The following is a 10,805-nucleotide window of genomic DNA, read 5'->3' on the forward strand; positions in this document are numbered from 1 at the left end:
GTTTCTGTATTTTCTGCTACACATCTTTGAAGAAACAAGCAACACCGAACACCGGGCACTCGACGAGCTATTCCCCCCCCCCCCCCCCCTCTAGCTACTTTTGGTCCTAACAACTAGAAGGCTAGTTCGAGGTTGGTCGGGAGTGGCCAAGTGCTAGGCATGGAGACCCAACAGGTCACGGTTGACCGGGAGTTGGGTTTGAGAATTTGGACTTGAGTTTGAGTCAAGTTCAGACTGGTCAATCGATCAGGCGATTGATTGAACCAGAGTCCAATCGATCAGTGGATCGATTGGAGTGTGCTGCGATTGAGGGAAGTCTCAATTGATCGGTCGATCGATTGGGATGTGAAATTGCGAGCACAGAAGCGTTCCCAATCGATCGCCCGATCGATTGGGAGCTGCCAATGGATCGATCGATTGATTGGACAACAGAAGCTCTCGTGCGATCGCGAGAGCACAAAAAGGCTCTGAATCGATCGGGCGATCGATTCAGGAAGTCCCAATCGATCGGTCGATTGATTGGGAAGTGACTGTTGGGCAGGAAACGAGCGATAGACGGCTGGGATGTTGCGGTACTGACGTGGCAATCGATTGGGGATGAATTGGATCTATTGGGAACACTGTTTAAAGCCTGGGGGAAGCGTTTTATTCGCTAGTTCTTTGTGAACTTTCTTCCTACGATTTTGCTGTGATCTTCAGCGACTTTCTCCGATCTTCACCGCTAGTTCTTGAAGGCTCTTGAGAGTATTCTCTCAAGGTTCAAGAGGCAACAACAAGCACAAATAAGCAAGAAGAGAGTGAATTCATTTGTATTTGTATTTCTCTTTCTTGTGTGAGTGTTGTGTTGTAGTGTGGGTTTGTACGAGGCTTCTCTCCACCTCCGGCTGCGACTGAGAAGGAGGTTTTCATAGCGGAGATAGTGTGTCATGTGTGGATCCTTGGATTAGTCACTTCTTCTTGAGGCGGATACTAAATGAATCTACTTGTTAGCGTTGTGTGAATCTTGTACATTATTTCCACTGCATATCATCATCAAGATGAAGCAAACTGACGCAAGCGCGATGAACCGCTATTCACTCCCCTCTAGCGGGCACAAAGGATCCTATACACTACCCCCGACATCCTTTTTTTACACAACTTAGTTTTAATTTTATCGAGCTTCTTGGATCAATCAATATCCCAAACACTCATTCAATGTCATTTGATTTTCTCCTAAGAATCCCAGATTTAGGTTGAGTGATAGATGCCGTCGAAGATGGATTGCTCGCTATTGTAATTGTGATAACTTGAAAAGTAATTTAAAAATAAATTTATAGGATATAAATCAGTAAAAATTATTAATATAAATCAGTAAAAAATATTATTAGTATATAAATGTAATTTATATGAATTAAATAATTAATAAAATTTATTAATTTTTTAACATTTTAAATATAAAATAATGAATATAAATATAATTTATATGAATTAATAAGATTAATTAGAATTTTTTATTTTTTTTTTAAAATATCAGAATATAAATCAATTAATAATATTTATTAAAAATTTTAAATTTAAAATATAATATTATTAGAATATAAATAACTTAATAAAGTTTAAAAAAGATTTTAATTTTAAATATTTTTTATATATAATTTATTGGGAAAATTTGATTAGAGGGTATACAAGTCTATTCAAATTATCCTATTTGAGTGAGAAATTGTTGAATTAAATAAATAATATATAAATTAAACAAATAATAAATAAATTTTAAAAAAATCAAGTGCTGAATGTGACGCGACATGGTGGTGGCAACGGGTCGCACAGTGCATTCCTAGATGCATCTGGCGTTGTCGGACGAGTTGCCGGAAGCTTCCGATGGCACCGGACGCTTCGCCGGAGGCTTCCGACAGATACAGAAGCGTCAGGGACACGTTCAGCGCCAACATGACACTGCGCTGGACGCATCCCCGATGCTTCTGGAGCCTTCGGCGAAGCGTCCGATATCGCGGGAAACTTTCGACGACTCGTCCAACAACCCCAGATGAGTCTCGCGACGCCAAAAGGTCGCAGGAGGTGAAAAAAATTGCTTAAAAATATAAAATAAATTTAAAAACTTACAGCTCTTCCGGAGGAGACGAGAGGCAGCCGCGGCAATCGAAACTGTGAGATCAAACAGAGTTTAGCCATTTAGGGCTTTAAATTGAAAAAAAATATAAAAAAATTCTTAAATACCATGACGATGTCCAGCGATGCCCAACGTTGCCTAGGCGGCTAGGCCGCCTAGGTTTGACGCCTAGCACCTTTTCGTGCGAGTGTTGGCCGCCGAGCGCTTAGGCAATGCCTAGGCAACCACCTATGGTGCATTTTTGAATACTAATAAAGAGATAAATCATAAGGTCAGTTTATAATCGTCTGTCAAATGAAAGTAATTTTTTTCCAAAGACACATGTCCGTAGAGAAAATTGATGTTTTTATGATTGTATATATGAATGACAATAGGTTGGATTTTATATTTCCATCTTTATTTATTATATTCATTATTAAATTCATTCTCATCTCCATCCAACTTTCAAATTTCATGCTCATACCTATCAGAAATTAGATATTCATCCACATACATATATCAATCATCATATATTTTTTATACTAATAATTGCCTTTATTTCATTTAACAATCGTTCAATTATTATGATTCAACAAAAATAAATATATATATATATATATACCCATCATACGGCTCATCAACTGAACTTACCTCTAGTTGGGCAAGTACAAATGAGGATCATGCATCCCCACCAATATAGGCAAAGGGAATATTATTTGGATCACAAAAAATGTCTAGAGGATCTCCTCTCCTAGTCGGGGGGCTCGCTCCGGGCAAGTTTGGATCACTTACAATACACATGGCTGGCTCTACGAAGGGGTTAATATGAGTGTTTTCAAGATTCTGCTTTCTTTTTCGAGACGAGAACCCATCTTTTCGATTGGAATCCGTCTCCTTTCTTTGTCCACTTTATACATCCCCCTCTAACAAAATGATCAAAAAGGAAGGTGAGCTTGCTTCTTATTCCTGTGTTTGGCATTTAATGTTTTTTTTTTACTTAAATATTATAACCTAACTCCTAATTCCTAAACCCATAATCCTCCTAATTCCTAAACCCATAATCCTAACCCTCTGTTTGGGAGGAGGTGAGTAAAAAGAAGGGAAAGATAAACATGGGTAAAAAAAGTTTTTACACTTGTTTGGGAGAGAGTGAGCCATGAAAGGGAAGAGGAGAGAAGGGTAAAGCTTCCCCTTGCATGCTCGGGAATCAGCGAAATTCCTTACACCCCAAATTGGGGTGTAAGGAAGGGTAAGGAAAAATTATTCCAATTTTATCCTTATTTATATTTTCACATGCAGATTTATTAAAAAAATAAGAGGATATTTTTATAAATTTATATATTTAACCTTCATTTCCATCCCTTTGAACTTTCCCTCCCTTTCAAACAAGGACAAGATAAATATATTACTTTCCCTCCCTTCCCCTTCCATCCCCTTCCATTAATGAATCTTACCTCACCCCATCCAAACAGAGGGTAAAGGGCTAAACCCAAAGTTTACAAAACTGAAAAAAAAGAAAAAAAATACATATCAATTATATTTAATCAGGTATTCAAATAGGATATGAATAAGACTCTACTTAATCCGCCTCTATACCTAATTACCCATAGTCATTATTTTATTTAATCAGATTAAAAAAAGTCTCTCCATATTGTTTTTTCATTCTCGTTGAATATCATATCCTACCGAGAAAATTATCATCCCTAACTGTACACATCTATACATATAACCTTCCTCACCCCGGCAATGGCTGTGTTCTCTACCAATGTGATAGTTTTGGTTCGTCCACACGGCGGAACGCCAAGCAACTTCAATGGTTGACTCAATTGTCTTCCTCATCTACAAAATTCATAATGCAAAAATCACATCTCATCTCGGAAATATTTTTATTCTATCTATAATATATTAAAACTACTGTTTCAATTTAATCAAACATACTATAAACCACTTTTATATATAAAAAAATTCTTTAAAAATTAAAATTACTTCAAAATGATCAAACTTAATAGCTATTATAATAATTTTAAAATATTTTAACCATTTTAAAATAATTTTAATAACTTTAACCAAATTAGTAAAGAAATCTTTATATGAAAAAGCTCTCTATGTTTTTAATTATAAATAAAAATTGGGTTAATTCTCAATTTAGTCCCTCGTTATTTAACATGGTGTTGATTTCGTCCCTAATTTTTCAATTGACCAAATTTAATCCTCCAATTTTCGAACGTTTTCCCAAATTGATCCTTCCGTCTAAATCCCCGTTAAAATAAACGGGAAGACTTGTTTAACCGGTGGAAGTGACCTGGATAATTCCTAATTTAGTCCCTCATTATTTGACGTAGTACCGATTTCGTCCCTAATTTTTCAATTATTCAAATTTAATCCTCCAATTTTTGAACGTTTTCCCAAATCAATCCTTCCGTTCAAATTCCTGTTAAAATAGACGGGAAGACTTATTTAACCGGTGGAAATGATCAGTTGCTTTTATTCTTACGCTATTTCCCTAATCCTTACATTGATTGAGTTCGAGATTTAGAAACTTGTTTCCTTTGTTGGTTTATAAGCTGCGAAGAAGAAGCACTGACCGTATCGAAGTCTTTGTTGATTGTTATGAGAAAATGATCAGAAGGATTGCATAGAGAAGGGCAGGCGAAACCGTTGGAAGCAAAGAACTGGAGAAAAGTTTGAGCAAGGCTGAATTTCCATAGGTCGAAAGAGAGAATTCAAGTCTTAATTGAGCTTTGAGATTGAGTTGGTACCTGGGCAGCCACCGAAGCAGGGCTGAAGAAAACGGTGCTGCCATAGGCGAGGAGGAAGAGGCGATCGAAGAGGTCGAACACCTCGCTGTCGAGCTGGTGGACGGCGACGACAACCGTCATCCTCTCGCGGCGGGTGAGGCGCGTGGTCCAGTGGACGACATGATAGGCGGCGACGCTGTCGAGGCCGCTGGTGGGCTCGTCGAGGAAGAGGAGCGGCGGCCGGGTGAGAAGCTTGACGCAGATGCTGACGAGTCGCCGCTGATGCCTTTGACGTGCCACCCGCCGATTCTAGTGTCCATGGCGACTGCCAATCCCATCTCCCTCATCGTCACCTCCACCCTCGCCCGCTTCGCAAGCGTCGACATAAAGTCCGATAGCTGGAGCTGCGCCGAGTAGCAGACGACCTCCATTTTAAAACTATCCTTGGACGAAATCGAGACTACGTCAAATAATGAGGGACTAAATTAGGAATTGTCCAGCAAGACATAGGTCACTTCCACCGGTTAAACAAGTCTTCCTGTTTATTTTAACGGGGATTTAGACGGAAAGATCAATTTGAGAAAACGTTTGAAAATTGGAGGATTAAAATTGGTCAATTGAAAAATTAGGGACGAAATCAGCATCACGTTAAATAACGAGGAACTAGATTGAGAATTAACCCAATAAAAATTTATTTTAACACATTATAAAAAACTACCACAGAAAAAAAAACCTTTTAAAAAAAATAATAAGGGAGCACTTTTAACTTTTGCCCAACGTTCATTTTAGTCTCACTGTTCTCGGAATGCCATCTAGGTTGATTATCAATTTTGCCAAGGAAAACATCTGCCCCAAGAAAGACTTCTTGTCAGTTTGATCTTTTCCAATTAGCACAGCTGGTTCTCTGAAGGCTTGTGATCTGTAGCAAGGAATTCCATCCTGTCTGTAAAATTAAAATCATTTACTTGTAAGTTGATTGTGCTTGGAATAGCCTCATCTTCATTACATTGAATGATAAGTTTCTGGAATGAGAGTGAATCATCCAGATTATTATTCCAATCAATACAAACACCCCAAGAACTTGTAAGTAGTTTAAAAGTATTAAAGGCAGGAAAAAAAAAACTACCAGCAGTCTCACTATAGCATAGAATTTATCAAATTGATGAAGACACTCGTCATACCAATTCCATGAACGCACACTGAAGAGCCCATATGAGCAAGGGGTAATATACTGGAATTCTACTAACTCATGATTACAAAAAAATCTTGTTCGAGGAACTACCTATGGTTCTGAACTTCCATTTGTTCAGGCAAGCATGTTGCTTGATTCAGGAACTCATGGAGATAGCATTCGTTATATTTCTGACCAGACGTCAAGCAGAGGTAGCATCTCATGGGCTTAGGACATTTTCTAGCATGATGACATCTACTTAAACATGCTATGCACCCAGCTCTCAGAACAGAATTTTTCTTTTCTATATTTCTAATATCAGAAGATTTTAGCAAATAAGAGCTAGACGATTTCAAAGAAATGGGTGGAGATTGCTGGACTACCTCAGTAAAAGATGAGTACCAACTAGTTCCTGCTCCAGGAGTTATCAGTGAGCTACTGTTGCTGTCTTGTGTTGACTGTCTTTGAGCTCTCTCCCTCTACTTCCACATTGTACCTCTTCTTGCAGCTGAGTTGTTGGGTGTTCCTCGATGGTGCATGCTATCCCTCCACTGTTAGATATAGAAAACAATCTTTCTTGCCTCATTGTTTATTTATATGATACTAATTCTACTTAGGAAGGCAGACTAATGAAGAATAACAATCTTCTCTACCGCATTTCTTGTATATATGATGATAATTCTACTTGGGAAAGCTGACTAATTTAATACATTCTACACTTTGCAGATCAAAAGTAAGCTTTTTATTAAGTCATAAAATTAAACTTTAGTGTAATACAAGCTAAATTGCTATAGTTCTTTATACTAAGCACAAGAGTGGAGTCTTTGGACAAAAAATACTTCTATCCAGCAATAAATTCTTGCAATTATAAGAAGCCTCAAATTCACATCTGATAAAATCATTATATCAATATCAATTTCTTCTGTTCACGGAAAGATAAAATATCTTTGTTGATGATTAGTGAGCTAAATTTAAATCAATTAAAAGGGTAATTAAAGGCATAACCAAGAAACTGTTAGTTCAGAGTGGCACCCAATTCCTCAAGGAACATGTGTCCACACAAGGATTTTCCAGGGTCTGGCAAATTATCGCCCAACGAGTTGCCTATTACATTCTCAAGACCATACAATGTGAGAAAATAACCAATGAGAATACATTTGGTTAGTTGCACTTTTCAATCAATATTCAAAAAGAAAAAGTTTAATGAGTTTTGTCAGAACTTGTTTAGGCTTTCATGAAAGGATCACTTGTATAAAAAATGATGACCATCTATAGAAATAATGAACTAAGGCGAAGATAATGCACTTTTAGTATACTTTATCTACTTGGGCATGGTATCCATAAACTCTACCCTGAAACTATCTAATTCACAAAGCAATAGAAATGAAAAGATATTTGCTGGTTTAGCTTATAAAATGGCAAAGTATAATCTGAGGCCAACAGTTAAAGCTTGCTTTGAGAAAAATGAATTAATAGTGTGTGGGTAAGATGAGCCTTCAAAACTTGACAATTAACAAACCTTCTGGTCTTTGTATGACTCATAGGAACTTCCTGAAAAGGAAAATTACTCCTGCTCTACCTCAGTATAATGCTCGCCAATGCTGTCAAGACTATCAATAATTTGTCCTTAAATTACTCCTGCTCTACCTCAGTATAATGCTCGCCAATGCTGTCAAGACTATCAATAATTTGTCCTTCGACAGTATCTTCAGTGGTTGGAAGAAACCAATCATCATTACAATCATTTATAAGAGAATCATTGCTTAACAAGTTATGTCTTTCTTCAAGCTGCTCCATCTGTTGCACCTGTCCAGTGTTTCTGCTTCCCATCAATACCAAATCTAGCATTTTCTTTCTTACTACATAAATAGGGTTGGGGTCAACAAGAGAACCTTTGCAGTAAGCTTCTCTAAGAAACATGGTTTGGGCGTTCCCTTTTGTGGAGATGTAAAATATGCCAGGGTGTTTAAGAATTAGCTCTCTCACATTTACTTCCATACTAAGGTCTCTTCTGAAGTGAGCCAGCCTTTCAACCGCCAGCCGTTTCTCCACCAACAAGCTTAAAAATTCATGAAGAATACTGACAACACGCTTTTCAAATCGCGTAGCACTGCCAACCCTGAGGTTATCCTTCTTCTCATAAGGTTTCAAGTAAGGGAGCATCTGCCAATTCTTTAGCTTTTCTCTCATCCCTTTTTCAATCTTATAGCCTGTGGGAAACTGAATTGGGAAAGCAAACTTAGTTTCATGTTCACTCAACCATTTTTCCCTATACTCATTCTCCCTCCATCTCTCAATTGATGCTTCTGCCAAACTTGAGTCCCAGGATATCAGTACCAAGGTATCTGGTTCTTCAACTCTAAAATCATCTGGATAGTTTGGAATAACTGAGTTCCTGAAATCATCGGGCAAACCCAACTCCTCTCGTATAAGCCATAATGCATGGAGGTGTAAAGTCCCATTTGTGGACAGCATTAGAAGTTTTTTCAATCTCCGAACAGCATCCTGTTCAGTTTCTTTGATGACAACACTTTCCTGAGTGATCAAGTCAACCATCTTTTGTGTTGTTTTACAGCAAAGATTTCGCTTAACTGGGTGAACGTACACCTCAAAAATGTGAGGGTACTTCCTTAGAAAGGCACCTATACTCGTGTTCAAGCCACTCATATGTCTCCATTTCGAGAGCAGCTGGACAGACGTGTAGTGACCCCTACGTTTAGACATTAACTCATGAACTCCCAGTGCTTGCCTTAGCTTCTTTAAGTGGTTCATCAGCTTGTCTAACGTAAAATCTATTGTTCTGCTCTCCAGACGGGTTTGTGCAGAATCTACTGGTTTCTTCCATCGTTTTTGTATGTTGTAGTTAAACGGGCCAAAGCTGTAGATCTCACTTAAAGAAGGCGAAGATAATGTCTGAAGTACAATACCTCGAAGCATTCTCATTGTTTTTGCGTTAAGGGAATTATGACCGCGTTCAGAATCGGCCTAATTCAGCAAAAAAAAACATATATAACGACACTAAATCTCGAATTGTTGAAGAAATGGGGAGCAATTTACCTCACCCTAGAACGATTTCGATTCAAGTCGTCAGCAACAAATTTCCTCCATTTGCACGGCGATCGACAGGTGAAGCTTCAAGGATTACGGATGAAGACTACTTTCTAGGGGTTTTATGGATAAGCGTGGGCGGCTAGGAGCGTTCAGTCGCTTCGAAGATCGCAAGAAAGAGGGTTGCGCGTAGGAGGAAGTCCTCGCGACGGCAGCAGGCGCTCGCGAAGGCGAAAGGGAAGGTCCCAGCGGCTGTGGGTGGAGTGTCCCTCGTCAGTGACGGAGAAGACTGCGCCCGGCGCAGAAAAGGAATGGGCGAAAAGATGGGTAGTAGGTTTAACGCAGAGAAGATTTTCACTGTTACCCCGAAACTTTCAAATTTTCAAAATCTTGTACCCATAATTAACCCATGTAAAAAATAATCATCCGAAATCCATTAGCTTCAAATTCTTAGGTTACGTTTGATTTTTCCTAAGAATTAAAATAAATTCATAATATTATGGAATAAAAATGAGTATGAGTATGAATATTATTTTTAAAAATAATATTTAGTTACATGAATATTTTTTAGCAAAATAAATCAAAGAAAATAAGAGAAAAAATTAGATGAGAGAGAAAAATATGATGAGAGAGAATGTATGATAACATATAAAATATAATGGAAAAGAATAAAGATAGAGAAAGTGTGAATGAAAATGAGGAAAGAGAGTGTGATAGGAGAGAGCATGTGGCAAAAGGCGAAATCGCTCGTCCCCAGTGCCCCCGCCGCACCCGACCCCAGTCCATCATGAGGGAGGTAAATCACGACAGCCGAGAAGGCAAGTAGTGGTAGGTGAGTTACACAGAGTCTAGAGATTTATGCCCCGACATCCCCGCGATTCGACCCCACGACCTCATGTGGCAAGCATACCACCACTTACCTTTTTGGATGACCCGTGGGGTCGTGATGGGAGAGAGCATGATGAGAGATGATGAGGAGAGAGAAAATATGATGAAATAAAAAGTGTGATGGAAAAGAATGAAGAGAGAGAGAGAAAGTGTGATGAGAAAAATAATGAGAGAGTGTGTGATGGAAGAGATTGAGGAGAGAGAAAATACAATCAGAAAGAAAGTGTAATGAGAAAAATAAGGAAAGAGAGTGTGATGGGAGAGAAAGTATGATAAGAGAGGATAAAGAGAGAGAAAGTGTGATGAGAGAGGATAAAGAGAGAGAAAGCATGATCGAAAAAAATAAAGAAAGAGAGTGTGATGAAAGAGAAAGTACGATGAGAGAAAATAAAGAGAGAGAAAGTGTGATGAGAAAAAATAAGAAGAAAGAGGATAAGATGAAAGGAATTGAGGAGAGAGAAAATATGATAAACGAGACAAGATACTGATAGAATGAGGATAAACAGTATGATGAAAAGAATAAGAAGAGAAAAAGTAATATAAAAGAAAATTTAAACAAATATATTAAAAGTATCTTCATTCAAAACTTAATTCTCATTTTCATTTTCATCAAAACCTAAGGAGATGTGTTTCATTAATATTCAAACTTTTGAATTTTATTCTAAAATTTTAATTTTATTCTCATCAACTAAACACAAAATTTGGGAATGAATTTATTTTCTCATTTCCAAACTTCTAAACCAAACGTCACCTAAGTGATAGGACGGGCTCTTTTGATAACGAGGGCCATATATATTATACATTATAAGTTCAAATTATTGTAGTCTTCTGATTTATTGTGATGATCAATGATTTTTTTAAATTAATTGAATCA

The 10,805-nt window shown here is 37.7% G+C and overlaps 1 protein-coding gene across 3 annotated transcripts; it reads right to left on the reverse strand.

Annotated features, from left to right (window-relative positions):
* Positions 1-5,467: 5,467 nt before the first annotated feature.
* On the reverse strand, positions 5,468-9,347 carry LOC122055503 (protein ROOT PRIMORDIUM DEFECTIVE 1-like). Of its 3 annotated transcripts, none has more exons than XM_042616980.1 (4): positions 9,058-9,347; positions 7,515-8,980; positions 6,379-6,546; positions 5,468-5,767 (listed from the first exon to the last, which is right to left on the reverse strand). In XM_042616980.1, exon 2 carries the CDS (start codon positions 8,936-8,938, stop codon positions 7,628-7,630), a length of 1,311 nt encoding a protein of 436 aa, XP_042472914.1. In that variant the 5' UTR covers positions 8,939-8,980; positions 9,058-9,347; the 3' UTR covers positions 5,468-5,767; positions 6,379-6,546; positions 7,515-7,627. The 3 variants fall into 3 exon arrangements, with proteins under 3 accessions (XP_042472914.1, XP_042472922.1, XP_042472905.1); XM_042616988.1 differs by having other exon boundaries at positions 6,398-6,546; positions 9,053-9,347; XM_042616971.1 differs by having other exon boundaries at positions 9,053-9,347.
* Positions 9,348-10,805: the final 1,458 nt, after the last annotated feature.

Source organism: Zingiber officinale, chromosome 1B (genome assembly GCF_018446385.1).
Source record: "Zingiber officinale cultivar Zhangliang chromosome 1B, Zo_v1.1, whole genome shotgun sequence".
Classification (NCBI taxonomy): domain Eukaryota; kingdom Viridiplantae; phylum Streptophyta; class Magnoliopsida; order Zingiberales; family Zingiberaceae; genus Zingiber; species Zingiber officinale.